The sequence below is a fragment of the Portunus trituberculatus genome, chromosome 35 (assembly GCF_017591435.1).
Source record: "Portunus trituberculatus isolate SZX2019 chromosome 35, ASM1759143v1, whole genome shotgun sequence".
Lineage (NCBI taxonomy): Eukaryota > Metazoa > Arthropoda > Malacostraca > Decapoda > Portunidae > Portunus > Portunus trituberculatus.
This window is the reverse complement of record NC_059289.1, coordinates 2,152,604-2,172,603: the sequence shown is the minus strand read 5'-3', so window position 1 is coordinate 2,172,603 and position 20,000 is coordinate 2,152,604. Positions and strand designations below refer to the sequence as shown.

At 40.7% G+C, this 20,000-nt stretch overlaps 1 protein-coding gene across 3 annotated transcripts in view; it reads right to left on the bottom strand.

The window, feature by feature from the left end:
- Positions 1-20,000, bottom strand: part of LOC123513149 (sodium-dependent dopamine transporter-like) — a 61,702-nt gene that overhangs the window by 33,581 nt on the left and 8,121 nt on the right. For all 3 annotated transcript variants that reach the window (XM_045270064.1, XM_045270062.1, XM_045270063.1), the window contains 3 exons: positions 6,723-6,857; positions 2,423-2,577; positions 671-843 (listed from right to left, as the gene is read on the bottom strand). In XM_045270064.1, coding sequence (XP_045125999.1) covers positions 671-843; positions 2,423-2,577; positions 6,723-6,857 — 463 coding nt within the window. The remainder of the gene's footprint in view (positions 1-670; positions 844-2,422; positions 2,578-6,722; positions 6,858-20,000) is intronic.

Genomic DNA, 20,000 nt, shown 5'->3' with positions numbered 1-20,000 from the left:
AAACTAGTCGGGAAAAAACTCACGTCCTTACACTTGCGTTTCTCTTCACCTCCTCCTCCAACTTGTCTGAATGTCTGAACATAAACAATTATATAAAAAAAATGGAAGTGATCAAGATAAAACATTAAATAAATCAAACAAGGGAGGGTAAGTTAGTAAATAAGAATGAGAGAGAAGAGAAGAAGGAAAAGATTAATGAGTAAGAAGATTAAAAGAAGTATAGAACCAAAAAACTATTAGAAAAAGACAAAGCGACATTCATGACAAAGAAAAAAACAATACGAATTCCAGATTGATTAATTCTTACAAAGGAAAAAAAAAAAAATGGAACCATAAAAAGAGAGCAACCATTAAAATTCACATGAACCGATGAGACAAAATACAAACAGTAACGAAAATGGAAAAAAAAGAAAAAATAGAAAACGTAACTCGCACACACACACACACACACACACAAAAAAACACAAATATACAAATAAACAAAGCAAAAAAACAAACAATAAAACAGATACACGAAAAAAATCAAGAAAATAAAAAACTACACAAAAATCAAAATAAAAAGCAAAAACTACAAATATAAAAAAAACAACCACAAAAAAGCAGCAAGAATCTAGAAACAGAAAACGGAGGAACCAAACAAGCTATAGGATGGGAGACTCAAATAACTCACGTCCAGTACTCCTCAGCGGGCGAAGTGGTCTTGTTGGGAGTGAGAGCCATCTCCATGCTGTCCAAGGAGGCGGTGGTGTTGGTGGTGTTGTCATGGAAGAAGATGGAAGAGGAAGAGGAGGTAGATGGAGTGATGTTGGTCCACGTTTCTGCTACCGTCACCTGGCTTCCAATCTGAGGAACAGGTGAGGTCAGGTGAAATTAAGAAGGTAGGAAAGTAGCAAGGTAAGTAGATAGGTAGGTAGGTAAGTAGGTAAATGGATAGATAGACAGGTAGATAGATAGACAGGTTGTGATTGACAGATAGATGAACAGATAGAGATAATTAGAAAGAGATATATAAATACGTAAAAAGGTAATAATTGAGAGATGGATAGATAAAAGTAATTAGAAATTGATAGATAGGTAAGTAAATAGATGGAAAAATAGTAACTGAAAAATAAGTAGAGTCAATTAGATAGTGATAGATAGGTAGATGGAAAGGAAAATAAATAGATAGATAGCTGGGCAGACAGACAAACAGGCAGATAAAAAATAGACAGTTTAAACACAAAAACACCAAATTGAAGACACAACACATTAACCCTTTCAGTACTGGGACGCATTTTTACCTTGAGATTTGTGTACGATTAGACCATTTTATTGACATTAGGAGAGGTCTATGGAGGTCAGAAGGTAAATAGTCACAGATTTTACTATTTTAATCCTCACATGAGTTTCTGAAGCTGTATAGAATCCCCCAATTGTAACCAGAGTTAATATGGAAGCGCGTCATGGTACTGAAGGGGTTAAATATACACACTATACAACATTGTCACTAGAGAAAGCCCATCATAAGGTTGAATTAAAATGCATAGAAGACGAAGAGAAAAAAAAAGAGGATTTTCTAAGGCACCTACAACTTTCAATAGCTCGATTCCTCAAGGCTACAGAGTCCGCTATCACAGTGACATAACACACACACACACACACACACACACACACACACACACACACACACACACACACACACACACACATACACAGTGAACAGCAATGAAAGGAGAGAATATGCTTTTTTTACGAGTGAAGAGCAATGAAAGGAGAGAATATGCTTTTCTTACTTTGGGAGGAGGAGGAGGAGGAGGAGGAGGAGGAGGAGGAGGAGGAGGAGGAGGAGGAGGAGGAGGAGGAGGAGGTATTGTTTGGATAAAAAGGAGTATGGTAAGAACGGAAGAGATAAGAAGGTGGAGAGGAAATGGACAGAACCAGCGCATACTTCTCCTCTTCCTCCTCTTCCTCTTATGAAATAATAGCGGGAATGAATTATACGAATGAGAGAGAGAGAGAGAGAGAGAGAGAGAGAGAGAGAGAGAGAGAGAGAGAGAGAGAGAGAGAGAGAGAGAGAGAGAGAGAGAGAGAGAGAGAGAGAGAGAGAGAGATTTTATAGCTTGGTTCTCTATTGGTCAAAGTTGTGACATCTGAATACATATTGAGTCACGGCTTCTCTCTCTCTCTCTCTCTCTCACACACACACACACACACACACACACACACACACACACACACTTCCTCTCCTTTTCCTCCTCCCTATTCTTCCCTAATCCCTCTTCACTTCTATTTTCGATCCCTTAAACTCTCAAGCATTTCTCTCATTTCTCCATTCCTACTTTCTGCTCTTCACTTCCTCCTCCTCCTCCTGCTGCTCCTCCTCCTCCTCCTCCTCCTCCTCCTCCTCCTCCTCCTCCTCCTCCTCCTCCTCCTCCTCACTCACCTCTCTACAGTTGGGAGTATTCCATTCGTTACCGCAGTTCGTCCAGGGAAGGGCCGTGGTGAAGGAGGCGAAGAAGAACCGGAGACTCCAAGCAAGAATAACATTGTAGAAGAAGTCGACGTAGAAAGCAATGCAGACCACTTGGAACCCGACGCCTTTACCACCACCATCACCACCACCGCCACGACCACCGCCACCGCCAAGGCAGGGACGCGGGAATAGAGGACGATAAAGGAGTTAGATTTATGGTGTTGAATATGGTGGTAGCGACGGAGGGAGGGCGCTAGAGGGAAGGATGAAGGGAAAAAGAGAGTGGTTATATTTACGATGTGGCGGTATAGGGGTGGGCGGGTGAGTGGTAAGATAAGTGAATGGTTTAATGGGGAGAAGGAGTGTAAGGGTAGGAGTGTTAAGGCGGTGACGATAAAGGGAGAAACAGTAAGAAGTTTAAGAGATAGAGAGTGGGACGTCTATGGGGAAGAAGAAAGGGTGCACTGTGAAGGAAGTTGTGTTGAAATGGTGACGGGAAAAGGGAGAGAGAGAGAGAGAGAGAGAGAGAGAAACAGAAAGAAAGGAGAGGAATTGAAAGGTTTAAGAGAGAGAAAAGGGAGTAAGAGAATTAGTATTAAGAAACAGAGAGAAAGGAGAGAGAAAATTGAAAATTTAGAGAGAGAGAGAGAGAGAGAGAGAGAGAGAGAGAGAGAGAGAGAGAGAGAGAGAGACAAAATGTAAGCGTAGCAGTTTTAAGACGGTGAAAAAAAAAAACGAGAGAAAAAGCAAGAAAGAAGGAAAGAAAAGGCTAAGATATAGAGATAGAGTAATTAATCAAACCGCCGCAGCATCGAGGACATAATTAGAGTGCAAGGAAACAACAGCAAGTAGGTCAAGGAGGGAAGGCGGAAGCATGAGGCAACGTAGAGAAAGAATAAATGAAAAATGGAGTTCTAGGAAGGAGGTGAATAGAGAAAATATAGGTAAAAGAAGCAGTGTGTAGGAAAATTGGATGAGCGCAGTAAATAAAGAATACAGAGATGAATAAAGCATGATTAAAAATGCGATGTGGAAAGAAAAGAAAGAAGAGATAGAGGAATAAGAAAAAAAGAGCATTGAGGAAGAAGAGGAAGGAGCAAGATGAGGAAAGTGAAGGAAAACAACACTTTTAACTAGTTGCTCAAAGTTTAGAATAGTCTGACCCGGAAGTGTAATGCATCCATGGACTGACACACGACGCTTCTGCTGGTGGAAAACATTGACATGGCTCAGTGAAAAGGAACGCTTGACTCTCACTTCGAAAACAGCACGATTAACTATAGTTGCTGGAATTTTGGAATAGTTTGACCCGGAAGTGTGATGCCTCCATGGACTGACACACGACGCCGGTGGAAAATATTGAAGTGACTCAGTGAAAAGAAACGCTTGTCTCTCATTTTGAAAACAACACTTTTAATTATAGATGCTGAGAGTTTGGAATAGTTTAATTTAATGACTAATTCTTTTGATTCTTTTATGGAGACTACAATTCAAGTGGGCCTTTTTTTTTATTAATATTCATCTTTTTTTGTCCTTGGTAGATTTCCCTCTTACATAAAAAAAAAAAAAAGTTTGACCCGGAAGTGTAATGCATGCACTGACACACACGACTCCTCTGCCAAATGAAAATATTGACGTGGCGCAGTGGAAAGAAACGCTTGACTCTCACTTTAAAGCGCTCAGAGTTCGAACCCCGTTAATCTTTTTGAATCCCAATTATACATATAAAAAAAAAATATCATGTATGTTTTATAAGATTTATCATTTCACTCTTTCCTTTATTTTTTTCAAGGGAGATAAACGAGAAAGGGAAGACAAGTAACTATGGTAACTGTTCACTTGTGTTCATGAGTGATTCCTTGACTCCTAAGCATCTTTTCACCTTTTTCCTCACAATAATCATATATATTTTTTTTCAGACACTTATTCTTCAAGTACAGACTCCTAATTGAAAAGTTTCTGGTAGACTAAAGAAGAGAAAATCAGCCTCCTCTGTGTGTGTGTGTGTGTGTGTGTGTGTGTGTGTGTGTGTGTGTGTGTGTGTGTGTGTGTGTGTGTGTGTCTAAGTATACGAGACTACAATCAACTTTGCACAGTGTTCTCAAAAAGTTAACTACGAACAGAACAAAAAAAAAAAATTAAATGAGAGAGAGAGAGAGAGAGAGAGAGAGAGAGAGAGAGAGAGAGAGAGAGAGAGAGAGAGAGAGAGAGAGAGAGAGAGAGAGAGAGAGAGAGAGAGAGAGAGAGAGAGAGAGAGAGAGAGAGAGAGAGAGAGAGAGAGAGAGAGAGAGAGAGAGAGAGAGAGAGAGAGAGAGAGAGAGAGAGAGAGAGAGAGAGAGAGAGAGAGAGAGAGAGAAATAAACGGAAACACACTAGAAGACTTAAGTCCCAAAATAAAATAAAAAAGACAAAAAAAAAAACCCAAAACCAAGTAACAATTCCAGCAGTTTCAAGAGCAAGGAAGGACCTGGAAACACGCACTCAATCTCAGGAGACTCCCATGTGGCTCCTGGAACCTTCAATTTAATATACTTGATCTGGAAACCTGAGCCACGGTTCCCAAAGACCTCTGCCTGGAGTGAGGGATTTGTGGCCTCATTTCAAATCCAGCAAATCATAATGTCTTCCAGAACTCCCTTGCTGGATTCAGACCCGTGACACTGAGAGGTCCTGGAAGGCTTAGTTCAAACGCTCCTGGAGGGTTTCTTGAGTTTGTGGATAAAAGTATGAATGGGAAGAGGACTGAAGGAAGGTGTAAATGTGCAACAAGTGTGTGTGTGTGTGTGAGAGAGAGAGAGAGAGAGAGAGAGAGAGAGAGAGAGAGAGAGAGAGAGAGAGAGAGAGAGAGAGAGAGAGAGAGAGAGAGAGAGAGAGAGAGAGAGAGAGAGAGAGAGAGAGAGAGAGAGAGAGAGAGAGAGAGAGAGAGAGAGAGAGAGAGAGATTGTTTACACGGATGCTTGGAAAATGAAGAATAATATGGATTTTCAATGAATTCTAGAAATGAACGAGCATTTCCAGGAACTGATGAAATGCAACTGCCAATACTCTCTCTCTCTCTCTCTCTCTCTCTCTCTCTCTCTCTGCATTCTACTCCCCATATTTTTTCTTTCATTCTGTCGTATAATTCCATCTCCCCCCTTCCACTCTCCCCCCTCTCAGCATAAAGTGATTCCCCGTCATGTTATTCTTTCATTTCCCAAGGGGAGAGGCGCCCCCTTCCCTCTCATCCTCCTCTTCCTCTTCCTCCTCCTCCTCCTCCCTCACCTTCTTCCTCCCTCCCATCCTATACTACCCTAACACCTAATTTGAATACCTCACCGTGCCTATCACACACACACACACACACACACACACACACACACACACACACACACACACACACACACACATGAATAGAGAGAGGGAAAAAAAAAGGCAGGATTTGGATGAGGGTAAATCAGAAATTGAAAGGTTTGTATAGGAAAACTATCAAAACATTTTTCTTTCCCAGTGTGTGTGTGTGTGTGTGTGTGTGTGTGTGTGTGTGTGTGTGTGTGTGTGTGTGTGTGTGTGTGTGTGTGTGTGTGTGTGTGTGTGTGTGTGTGTGTTAGACTGAAGCTAATGGTAAAGTTGTGAGCCTAGTTGGAAAATGAAACTGAAAAATAAAAAAAAAAAAACAATAACGAAATATATGAATGAAAGAATGAATAAATAAAAAATGCGATAAACAAGAGAAGGAAAGGCTCCTAGTAATACAAGGCCTACCAAGTATAAGCCTACAGGACTCTTACAGCTTCCCTTGTTTTTTCTATTCTCGGACAGTTCGTACAATAAAACAGAGAGAAAAAAAATTATTGTAAAAGTAAATACACGGAATACTAATGAACTTTGGAATTCTGTGTTGTCATATCTTCCCTTATTATTATCATTATTATTATTATTATTATCATTATTATCATCATTATCTTTATTATCATTATTTCAACTTTTTGTGTGCTAAAAAAAAGCAAAAAAACAAAGGAATAGGAAATATATATATAAAAAAAAAAAAAAATTCACACGTGTAGACATATTGACATTCTGAACATCCTTTATTTTCTTGACTTTTTTGTGTAATAAAGAAAGAAGGAAAGAAAAAGCAAGACGGTCAAGTAAGTAAGAAGTAGAGGAAACACGCACATAGACAGGTAATCAACCCCGCTAATCACCTGCGGCCTTTGAAAACAGCAGTGGTAAAGACCGAGAGAGGCGAGTAAGGAGACAAAGGAGAGAAATACAGCCACGTACTCACCTTTGAAGAGAGGCACGAGTCGGCCCCAGCAGGTAATGGCGCCCTTGCGATTGTACTGACCAAGGGCGAGCTCCATGAAGAAGAGGGGGATGCCGCCGAGGACCAGCATCACACAGTACGGCACGAGGAAGGCGCCTGCAGGAGGGACAGTTTAGGGAATTAGAATCTTATTCTTAACCTCTTCAGTTCTGGGACCCATTTCTACCATAAGTTTTTGGTACGATTAGACAAAAATTTAACATTAGGAAGGATCTATGGAGGTCATAAGATTAATCGCCTGCAGTCTTCACTATTCTAATCCCCATATAAGGCTCTGAATCTGTATAAAATCACTAAATATTAATCCTTTCAGTACTGTGACATATTTTGCCTTGAGTTTTTAGTATGATTAGATGATTTTATTTGCATTAGGAAGGGTCTATGGAGGTCAGAAGATTAATGGCCAGAGTCTTCACCACTCTAATCCTCACACAAGTTTCTGAAGTTGTATAAAATCACCAAATAGTAACCAGAATGAATATGAAAACGTGTCATAATACTGAAGGGGTTAAGTAGAAACGCGTCGTGTTGCTGAAGGAGTTGAAAATTTCTATCTCCATCTTCACTATTTTATAAAGGGTTCAGTTGAAGTGTCTCGGGTTTTCAAGGACCTTTTTATGGTTGTAGTGACTGATTAAGTTTTTTTTTTTTCGTTATAAAAGAGAAAAATAGCATGGTGGACCTGACTTCCATCTGCACCTTCACTATTTTATAAATCAGTTGAAGTGTCTCGAGTTTTTAAGTGACTGATTAATAAGTTTTCTTTCGTTATTAAAGGGAGAAATTGCATTGTGGACCCAACTTCCATCTGTACCTTAACTATTTCATAAAGGGCTCAGTTGAAGTGTCTCGGATTTTTAAGGACGTTTTATGGTTGTAGAGACAGATTAATAAGTTTTCTTTTATTGAAGGGAAAAATATCATTGTGAACCGGCTAATCATCTCTGTGGCCTTTGAAAGTTGTTCCTCTGAATGTTTGCTTTAGTGTGAGGAGTTGTGCTGTGACTTTGACGTTATTATTGTTGTTATTGTTGTTGTTGCTGTTGTTGTTATTGTTGTTGCTGTTGTTGTTGTCGTTGTTGTTGTTGCTGTTGTTGTTGTCGTTGTTGTTGTTGTTGTTATTGTTGCTATTATTGTTGTTGTCGTTGTAGTTGTTATTGTTGTTGCTATCAATAATGGTGGTGGTTGTGGTGATGATAAATGTTCTTAATTCTACTTATTCATTATTTTCTTTATATTTATCTTCTAATCTCAATCTCCGCTTTCTATTCTCTTATTTCTTTACAATTTCACATTATTTACTACATCACCAATTACCTCATCTCATTAATAACCCACAATTCTCTTCTTCCTTCTCCTCTTCCTCACCATCTCCCTTTTCCTCTTCCTCTTCTCCTTTTCTCCCCATCGTCCTTAATCATCACTATTCACAGCTCCAGACATTTTAATTCTGTATATTACTATAACACGAGAGGACAGAAAGGAGGACAATGCCAGACCAAGACTCCCTGATAAGCGACAAGACGATGAAGAGGAAGCAGAAAGTAAGAAATAAAAGTATGTAATCATGTGAGTCTTTTGTCTTACTGTCTTGCTTCTTATTCTCCTTCCTCCTCAATCACTTAAGTCTTCCCTCACTTATCCCTCCTCCATTTCTCTCGGTTTTGTCTTTCTTTCGGTGTCTGTCTGCCTGTTTCTGCGTTACCTTATTATATTCACCCTTTTATCTTCACTTTTTCTAAGGATTGGTATATCATGTCTCATTATTTACAAAGATTCATGTATCATTTTGTATATCCTCTAGGAAAGTTACATATTTATTTGACTTCTTATGTGGTATTGTTTTATTTTGCATTATTATTTTATATTGTTGAAGTTGAAGCACGTTGGTTTGAATTTCAGTATTGTGTATCATCTTGCTTTATTTAGTATAGTCTTTTGTTCCTTGCTTATATGTGATCACAATTTATTTTGCAGTTATTATCAACTTTATCTAAAAAATTGCTTCAGAAAGGCTAACTGGCACATACTAATGCTAATGATCAATATAAACATAAAATGCTTCATTGTGTATCTACTAGAGTGCGTCAGTGTGTCAGTTCAGTCTTCTATTCCTATAACCTTATCTATTCCATTCCTGTCCGTCCTTCAGTGTCCGTGTGTCTGTTTCTACAAAAGATGAAGAACCACAATAGGAAGCAAGTAATAAAAAGGAAGATAAAACAGAAAAAAACACACATAAAAAGAGGTAAATGAGAAGGAACAGGACACCACTAAAGAAAATAAGGAGTGGAGGAGGTTTCTGCCTTCCCTCCCTTCAATTTCTGTCTGTGTCTACTTACCTCCAACTGTCTATCTCTTTTTACTCAATTTGCACGAAGATAAAATCAGGAAAAGTGCTTGTTTCCTTCTATCTGTCTATCTCTATCTCGATCTCTAATCGCGAAGGCACATCAACACACCATTGCACACGAAAGTAAATCAGAAAAGTGCTTCCTTCCTTCTATCTGTTTATCTGTCTCTATTTTTAATCACGAAGAGCTTTTCCCACACCAACACACCAGCACACACACACACACACACACACACACACACACACACACACACACACACACACACACACACACACACACACACACACAGTTTGAGTGAGGACGTGGTGTCAGCAACGAGTGTGCATAGTTTTAAAGAAAAATAGGATAAGTGTAGATATGGAGATGGGACCACACGAGCATAAAGCCCAGGCCCTGTAAAACTACAACTAGGTAAATACAACTAAGTAAATACACACACCAACACACCAACACATCACACACACACACACACACACCAATGTTCTCGCACTGTCCTCCTTTCCTTGCCACCCTCCCTCCCTAGGTCAGTGAAGGCACGCGGGCTGCTAGGCACTATAATTACCTGTTGTCATCTCTATTATACTCCTACCTGCACACCCTCACCTCACCTGTGTTGGGCCTACTGCCTGTAGCTTCCTCTTCCTCCTAAGCTGCTTCTAAGGAAGAAGATTAGGGGGAGAGGAATGGAAGGAAGAGGAGTGGTGGTGGTGGTGGTGGTGGTGGTCATAGTGGTAGTAGTGGTAGTAATAGTAATTGTTGTTGTTGTTGTTGTTGTTGTTGTTGTTATCATTGTAGTAGTAGCAAATTAAAAAAGTAGGTTAGAGAAAACGTTTGGAAAGATAGATAGATAGATAAAGAGATAGGTAAATAAATAAATTGATAAACGGAGAGATAGATGAAAAGAAAAACCAGATATATAAAGAGAAAGGATGAGAGCTTTCTACTGTGTGTGTGTGTGTGTGTGTGTGTGTGTGTGTGTGTGTGTGTGTGTGTGTGTGTGTGTGTGTGTGTTAGACGAGACATTGTGGACGCCGTAAAAGTTTGTAACCCTTTCATGGCCTCCTCTTCCTCCTCCTCCTCCTCCTCCATCCACACTACGACGCATCATCAAGGGAGCGATTACCCATTGAAAGAGAGAGAGAGAGAGAGAGAGAGAGAGAGAGAGAGAGAGAGAGAGAGAGAGATAAACACAAAGCGCAGTTCTCACGAATAAAAATGCTGATGATGATGTTGATGACATTCGATTGTTCTCTATGTGTGTGTGTGTGTGTGTGTGTGTGTGTGTGTGTGTGTGTGTGTGTGTGTGTGTGTGTGTGTGTGTGTGTGTGTGTGTGTGTGTGTGTGTGTGTGTCTCTCTCTCTCTCTCTCTCTCTCTCTCTCTCTCTCTCTCTCTCTCTCTCTCTCTCTCTCTCTCTCTCTCTCTCTCACCAAGACTCACTTCTCCTCACCATTACTCACTTCTGCCCTCATATAACCCATTACTTTCCCCTTATCCACTTCCCCTTTACAGATTCCTAACAATTTTTCATCCTTCCATTATTTGATTCTCTTAAACATTTCCACTTTTTAATCTTTTCTTCTTTTTCTTTAAGTTTTGTTTCGGCTTTTAATTTTCCATCTCCCTCACTACTCTCCTTACATTTTTCGCCTTTACTTAAGTCTCTTTAATTCTCCTCCTCCTCCTCCTCCTCCTCTTCCTCCTCCCTCCTCATTACTCTTCTTCGCATTTGCCTCACAACATTCCGTCCAGCTTCACTTCTAGCTCTTTCTTCTCTCCATCCCTCCCATCCCTCCTCTCCCTCCTGTCCCTCTGTCCCTCCGTCCCTCCGTCCCGCCAACACTCCCCACTCACACGGGAGATGGCAGACGGGAGGAAATTATTTAAAACTCCCAGCGACACCACCTATTGTAGTGCGAGTGGGAGGGAGAGGAGAGGGAACCGTGGCCAAAATAATGGTCTGAGTTGGCCAAGACACTAACTCGGACCCTTAACAATGGCCAAGGGGGAGAAGGAAGCATGGAGGGAGAGAGAGGAGTAGGGGAGGTTAGTACAGACATGCAGACAAGCAGACAAGCAAGGAGGAAGCACCGGTTTGTCCTTTTCTGTATGCAGTAATACAGGTGGAATTGCAATAGGGGAGAAGGTCGAAGGTGGGTAAACTGGGTGAGAGAGAGAGAGAGAGAGAGAGAGAGAGATGGGGTGGGATAATGTGAGAAAAAAATACTTGGAAATGGAAGGAGGAGTGGAGAAATGAATGAAAATGGTGAAGAAGAAAGGAAAGAATCGGTGAAAGAAGAGATGCTGGTAAATGAAAGTGAAAGAAGCTGATAAAAAGTGTGGATGATGAAGGAAAGAATCGTAGAAACAAGAGATATTAAAAGAAGAAAAAAGAAAATGGAAAGAAGAGGATAGGAGTGGAAGAGAATATATGGATAACGAAGGAAGGAATGGATGGAAACACGGAATGGTAGGAAAAATAAAGAAGATGGAAGAGGAAACTGATGTAAAGAAAAAAGAAAGAAGAAAAAAAAAGAAATAATGCATTTACACAAAAGATGAATAGAGAAACAAAAAGAAAAAAGAGAAAAGGAAGATATAATTAATTAGGATAACGAATAATAAGAGTGGAAAGGAAATGGATAGAAATGAAATAAGACAAGGGGAAGAATAAATGTAGAAAAAATACTGAAAATAGATAAAAAGAGGAGATAGATGAAAAAGAAGAAAAAGAAGAGATATTTAATGTCATTCGTGAAGGATCAAGAAAGAGATCAGAGGAAAAATAAAATAAAGAACACATAAGAGAAATTAATACCAGAGAGAGAGAGAGAGAGAGAGAGAGAGAGAGAGAGAGAGAGAGAGAGAGAGAGAGAGAGAGAGAGAGAGAGAGAGAGAGAGAGAGAGAGAGAGAGAGAGAGATCACAAGAAAAATGAAGTTTGGAGAGAGAATACGAACAAGAAAGAGAAAGGAAAAAGAAAACAAGAGGAATAAAAGAGAAAAAGTGACACGTCAGAGGAAAAAAGGAGAAAGAAAGGAAAAAAGAAAACAAAAGAAGAAATAAAACAAACTCACAAAATCATGGAAAGAGAAATATGACAGAAAGGAAAAAAAATACATGCAAAAAGAATAAAGGAGAGGAAAAGGAGGAAAAAATAAAGGTCGGAAGAAAACTCGGTGAATTATGGAAGGAGAAAGAAAGACAAGACAAGAGAAAGTCTATAAGGGAAACAGAGGAAGAGGAAATAAAGAGAGAGAGAGAGAGAGAGAGAGAGAGAGAGAGAGAGAGAGAGAGAGAGAGAGAGAGAGAGAGAGAGAGAGAGAGAGAGAGAGAGAGAGAGAGAGAGAGAGAGAGAGAGAGAGAGAGAGAGTAAAGGAAGTTAATTAAAGAAAGAGGAAAAGAAGTAGAGGAAGTTAATTAAAAGAAAGAGGAAAAAATAAAAGAAGAGAAGAAAAAAGAAGAGAAGAGAGGAAAGACGAAGAGAGAGAGAGAGAGAGAGAGAGAGAGAGAGAGAGAGAGAGAGAGGAGGATGAAGGTAGAAGGAGACAAACAGACACACTGCGGTAATTAGCACTCGCCTCTCTCTTCCCTTCATGGCGGGGGTAATAATGGCCGTTACGCACCGCCAAAATGCCTTCCAATTGACTATTAATTTTGGAGGTAATTTCACTGTTGACTTATTCCCTCATCGCTTAGTTCATTTATTACCTTGATTCTTCCTCTTCTTTATTTTTTTTGTTCTTGCTTTCTTTTTTTTTCTTGTGGATAAACAGTTTTTCTTTTTTTTTTCTGATTTTTTTTCCCCTGTGGTTTTGGTTTTTCTTTTGTTTCTGTTGCTTTTCTCTTTCTTATTTGTGGATATCCAGTTTTTTCTTATTTATTTTTCATTTATTTTCCTTGTTGATTGCTATTCTCTCTACTGTCTGTCTGTCTGTCTGTCTGTCTGTCTGTCTCTCCTTTTCCATTCTAATTTCTCAGTCTTTTTTCTACTTCAGTATATTTTCCGGTCCTTATAAAATCAACTTCGTGACCAAAAATTTTTCTTGTTTAATTTTTCTTTCCTAATATCATAACCCTGGGCAATTTTCTTCATTACCTGCTTTGTTTAAGATTTCCTTCGTGTGTGTGTGTGTGTGTGTGTGTGTGTGTGTGTGTGTGTGTGTGTGTGTGTGTGTGTGTGTGTGTGTGTGTGTGTGTGTGTGTGTGTAAATGTGTGATGGAGTGTAGAGACTAATTGTGAAATGGTGAGAGAGAAGAGAGAGAGAGAGAGAGAGAGAGAGAGAGAGAGAGAGAGAGAGAGAGAGAGAGAGAGAGAGAGAGAGAGAGAGAGAGAGAGAGAGAGAGAGAGAGAGAGAGAGAGAGAGACGAGACGAGACGAGACGAGACGAGACGAGACGAGTGACTAAAGAGAGGAACGAAAGGAGAGGATAAAAAAAAAAGCTAAGAGAAAAAGAAACGGGAGAAGAGAAAACGGAAGACAAAAGGAGAATTTACTCAACTAAAAGACTAATAGGTTATGAAATTCACTCATCATTTGGGTCTTAAAATATAGACATCGTGTAATCAACGTGTGAATTCTGCAATTAAACTTAACTCTCACCTATGAAATGACTCGACAGGAAAACATTTGGCCTTCATTTCTTATTTCTCTTATTAGGAAACATCTGCACAAGAATAAAAACAAGAAATATATGAAGTTTAACCCCTTCAGTACCATGACGCGTTTCCATAATCACTCTGCTTACTATTTGGTGATTAAAATAGTGAAGACTCTAGCCATTAATCTTCTAACCTCCATAAACCCATCCTAATGTAAATAAAATGGTTAATGGTACACAAATGTCAAGGTAAAATGTGTCACAGTATTGAAGGGGTCAAGGTTCATGTGCTTTTACTGTAGTCGATCGAGAAGTGAGAGAAACGGAACAGAGAAGAAGAGAGTAGGAATGAAGGTTCAGGTAATGAGAGGGAGAGGAGAAAGCAGGATGGAGAGTAAGCAAGATTGATGGAAGGAGATGAGTGGGCAACAACGAGGAGAGGAGCATGGGAAAGTACAATAGATAGACTGTGATTGGGATGAGTGGGAAGTAGAATACAGCGGCGGGAGGGAGAGAGAACAGCTTAAGGCTCGTATTCTCAAACGCTTCTGCGCTTCACCTCCACTATATCAAAAAGCCTTTATTTAAGTTTTCACAAGTTTTAAGCTGGTTTTACTGTTCTAGAGGCAGAGTAACAAGATTTCTACATTATTAACTGGAGAACCACTTTTGAAAACCCGCTAATCATCCTTGTGGCCTTGGAAAATTTCAAAAGGCTTTTATTTAAGTTTTCACAAGTTTTAAGCTGGTTTTACTGTTCTACAGGCAGAGTAACAAGATTTCTACATTATTAACTGGAGAACCACTTTTGAAAACCCCGCTAATCATCCTTGTGGTCTTGGAAAATTTCAAAAGGCTTTTATTTAAGTTTTCACAAGTTTTAAGCTGGTTTTACTGTTCTAGAGGCAGAGTAACAAGATTTCTACATTATTAACTGGAGAACCACTCTTGGAAACCCGCTAATCATCCCTGTGGCCTTGGAAAATCTCAAAAGGCTTTTATTTAAGTTTTCACAAGTTTTAAGCTGGTTTTACTGTTCTAGAGGCAGAGTAACAAGATTTCTGCATTATTAACTGGAGAACCACTCTTGAAAACCCCGCTAATCATCCCTGTGGCCTTGGAAAATAGTCGTGGTGAGAAAGCAAAGCATTTCTGATTACTGACCTATGTGACGTTGAGTATGGATGGGTATGAGAAGGAAACATATGACAAACTCACTTCTATTCACTCATTGACTCATTACTAATCATTTTTACACATTTTTTCTCTATTATTGTCACACATCGAGATGGAAAGATGGCTGTGTTCTGGCGGGAAAGAATGAGAGACCGTCTGTTATATGAGTCCTGGATATGAGGCGCTAAGTATGACAGTGAACAAGCCATAAGGAACAGTACTTTACGAGTAACTTCACGATACGACTCAGGCTGACCTCATGCTCTGGTTGGCTGAGACCGTCTGTTACATGAGTGCTGGGTATGAGGCGGTGAGTGTGGCAGTGAACAAACCATAAGGAACAGTACTCTGACCTCACGATACGACTTAGGCTAACCTCATGCGCTGGTTGGCTGAGACCGTCTAGATATGAGACTGTGAGTGTGACAGTGATCAAACCATGAGGAACACTACTCTATCCTGACCACTTTCACTACAGTCTTCCGAAAGTTACCCAAGATTTTCAAGACCGACTTTTTTCATGCTTCTGGCGATAACTCAATGAAGAATCAAAATCACCAATGGAGGAAAAAGACAATGAGAAGCCGAATACTTATCTATCTGCCCTTTAAAGAATAATCCTGAGAAAAGAAAGGGTTATACGAGAGATAAATAGGTAAATAGGTTGATAGATAAATAGATAGATAGATAGATAGATAGATAGATAGACGCTACGTTCTTGCACTTAATATCGGTCTGTTTTCATATACGAGAACTGGAGTATATGTTGAGGGTAGAGAAAAAAGGCGCGATAGACACACAGGGACAGGGGTGAGCTGGGGGAAGACAGAAGGGTGGGGAAGGGTGGCTGGATCAGAGTACGGGTGGAGGGGTGGGGGAGTGCGGGTCATCATCAGACCTCGCGTGCTCTTTAAGCTCTGCAAAGAAGCTCCCGCCCACTGAGCTTAAGCAGGCCTCACGAGAATGTGACGTCACTGTTATTACTAGATCCCTGCCCCGCCCCGCCCCGCCCCGCCCCGCTTCGCCCCGTCACGTCCTGTCCTTCCCAGCCCTGCCACGCCTCATCACTTTACCGAGTATATTTCACGATTCTGTATATAGGACTCTCTCTCTCTCTCTCTCTCTCTCTCTCTCTCTCTCTCTCTCTCTCTCTCTCTCTCTCTATCCACGTTTCCTCCGTTGCCTTGCCTCCACACTACCTTCTTTTCTTGCTTCCCTAGTACAGTACCTCCATCTCATCCATGAACTACTTTTCCTCTCTCTTTCCTTTCCATTCCTGCTATGTCTGACCTTATCGTCCCCTGCTGTAGTGCCAATCCAGTCCCTGCCTTGTGCTTCGCTCGCATCCATCTCGCAAGAACCAGTCGCGTAAAATCAAGGGTCTTATATATTTCTGTCTATCTTCGACTTTATTTCGTTCAAGGTTCACTTCCATGTTCTGATTTTCCAGTTACTCATATTTCATTTCCTTATCTTACTTTTCATCCAGTCCTTCTATTTCCGTTTCTTTTTCTTTTTCTCTCTCTCTCCCTTAACTCTAAACCAGGTCACTCTAGAATTCTGGCTATCCACAACTCTATTCTCCCTTCGCCTAATCCTCCAGTTTCCCGCTAATCCTGCCCAAAAGATACCAAGGACTCCTACAGCCCTACCTACTTCTCAATACAGGATACTCTAAGCACTCTCCTTGCGTCACGTCCTTCATACACTGTCCCATCTAACTCCTATCCCTTTTCGGTCCTTCTCTATTCTTTATAGTCCTCCTTTACGGCCTTCACTGTTCTCTCATTCGTTTTATGCTCTTTCTTAATTTTTTCAGTAACTCATTTTCTTTTTCCTTTTTCCTTTACTACTCTTTCTCCTCTTCTCTTCTCTCCTACTCCTTCTCCTATTCCGTCATGTTCTCCTACTACTTCTTCTCTCTTTTCCTTCTTTTTCCTCTTACTCCTCTTTCTCTTTTTCATCAGTCCTTCTCTCACTTCAGGTTCTCTCAATTATCACTCCTTTTATTCGTTTCTTCACTCTCTTACTTATTTTCTTTTATTCTCTTCTATCGTTGCTTCTCTTCCTCCTATTATCTCTCTTTTGCCTTCTTTTCTTTCTCTTCCTCCTCTTCTTTCTATCATCTCTCTTTTGTTATTTGTTTCCTCCTTCCTTCTCTCTACTAACTTCTCTTCTTCCTCCTTTCTTCTTTCTCCTCCTCCTCCTTCCCCTTCGTCAAAAGAAACCACATGTTACTTCCCAAATATCGACGTACAGAGTGAAATGTAAGACTCCTGAAGGGGAAAGAGGGAGGAGGAGGAAAAGGAGGTGCACTATTCTCTCTCCCTTTGCCTCCCTTCGATCCATTTAATTTCCAAAGGGCGTCACTCTCCCTCCCTTTCCTCCTCTTCCTCTTCCTCTTTCTACCTTCTCTAGCGGCAGCAGTAAATGGAGGCGCCTTTAAATTAGCCTTGTTTAAGACGGTGTGTTTGTGACAGGGCAGGTGTGTGTGTGTGTGTGTGTGTGTTTCACTGTTTGATCTGCTGCAATCTCTGACGAGACAGCCAGACGTTACCCTACGGAACGAGCTCAGAGCTCATTATTTCCGATCTTCGGATAGGCCTGAGACCAGGCACACACCACAAACCGGGACAACAAGGTCACAACTCCTCGATTTACATCCCGTACCTACTCACTGCTAGGTGAACAGGGGCTACACATGAAAGGAGACACACCCAAATATCTCCACCCGGCTGGGGAATCGAACCCCGGTCCTCTGGCTTGTGAAGCCAGTGCTCTAACCACTGAGCTACCGGGCGTGTGTGTGTGTGTGTGTGTGTTCTATATGAAGTTTATTCTCTCTCTCTCTCTCTCTCTCTCTCTCTCTCTCTCTGTGTCTATCTGTCTGTCTCTCTCTCAACTTGATTCTCTTTTTGTCCCTCTCTCTCCACACTACATATTTTCCTTGCGACACACACACACACACACACACACACACACACACACACACACACACACACACACACACACACAGTTGGAAAGTGAAGATAATTGGTCAAGTTCTCTCCATCACCCTCAATTTCCTCACACCGACCAAGATTTCCTCTCCTCCTGCCGCCCCTCCACCCCTCCATCCCCTCCAGTCCCTCCACTCTCCCTCCACTCTCCCTCCAGTCTCTCACATCTTCCTCTCATTCTCACTCTCTCACCCTCAACGCCTCTCCCTTTCAATATAGTTTTCCTCACTCATGTGCAGTAAAGTTTTGATAATGTTGATGTTCTTGTTTATCATTGGTTGAGAGAGAGAGAGAGAGAGAGAGAGAGAGAGAGAGAGAGAGAGAGAGAGAGAGAGAGAGAGAGAGAGAGAGAGAGAGAGAGAGAGAGAGAGAATAAACAATTTAACGCTTGGCTGATCTAAAGAACATTTACTACAAAAGGATTCGAAGTACAAAAAATTAACTCTCTCTCTCTCTCTCTCTCTCTCTCTCTCTTTTATAAGAATTAGAAATGTGGAAACTAAGTAAAATAAAAGTGAAAAGGGACAAGATCAGGAGGAACTATAAAGATAATCAGTACACAGAAGGAGGAGGAGGAGGAGGAGGAGGAGGAGGAGGAGGAGGAGGAGGAGGAGGAGAAGGAGGAAGAGGAGGAGGAGGACGCATCTTACTCTGATCAATCATCGACCTCTCCATCTCCTCCTTCCTCCCTCCCTCCCTCCCTCCCTTCCCTTCATCCCATCTTCCTACCATGAAGAGAAGGAGGAGGAAGAGAAGGAGGGGAAGAGGAGGGGGAGGTGCCTGGTGGGGAAGGTAATGGAAGGTTCTTGGAAGGGGGGAATGAGGTGAGGAATGGAAATGGCGAGAATTGTGACAGCAAAGTGACAGAAAGAGGGAAAAAAAAGTAAGAAAAATGAAGGAATGATAAGAAATTTAGATAAAGTGATACAGGAATGATGGAAGGAAGGAAGGAAAGAAGGAAGGGAGGGAGGGAGAGAGGAAGGGAGGAAATGACTGAGAGGATAAGATATATGGAGGAGGAAAATAATTAGGAAAGATGGTTAAGAAAGGAAAGGAAGGGAAAAAATATTGCCACCGAGGAAAACAGAAAAGAATGGAATGTTGGATGAAAATTTTCAAGCGAGCACACACACACACACACACACACACACACACACACACACACACACACACACACACACACACACACACACACACACACACACACACACACACACACACACACACACACACACACACACACACACACACCACTTCCCTTTATTTATAGATTTTTAAGGCACAATTTCTCTCTCTCTCTCTCTCTCTCTCTCTCTCTCTCTCTCTCTCTCTCTCTCTCGCCCGGGGCAACACTTACACGTGTCGGAACCACAAAGGAAGCGAACATGAAATTGGGCTAAAAGGTTCCAAGAGCCTTTTAGAGAGAGAGAGAGAGAGAGAGAGAGAGAGAGAGAGAGAGAGAGAGAGAGAGAGAGAGAGAGAGAGAGAGAGAATGCATATCACGTCGTTACAGACCACTTTTGCCTCCGCCATCTCCTTTCCTCCTCCACTTCCGCCTTCTTCTCCTTTTCCTTTTCCTCCTATTCCTATTCCTTCGTCTTTTTTCCCTTTTCTATAGTAAGGGTATGAAGGGTTAAAGTAACATGGAAAGTATTAGTAGAATAAGAAAGGACCGAAGGAAGATGATGGTAAAAACATGAAAGCATAAAAGATAATAATAAATGCAGTGAACCATTATAACAACAACAACAACAACAACAACAACAACAACAACAACAATAATAACAACAACAATAACAACAATAACAATAACAACAACAAGAGCAGCAGCAACAACAACAATACAACAACTACTATTACAACTACTACTACTACTATTATTACTACTACTACTACTACTACTACTACTACTACTACTACTACTACTACTACTACTACTACTACTACTACTATTACTGCTACTACTGATACTACTACTATTAATGCTACTACTACTATTACTGCAAATACTACTACTACTACTACCACTGCTATTACTACTACCACTACTGCAACTACTACTACTACTCTTACTACTACTATCATCAGCACTATTCTTTTAAGTTATGGCCT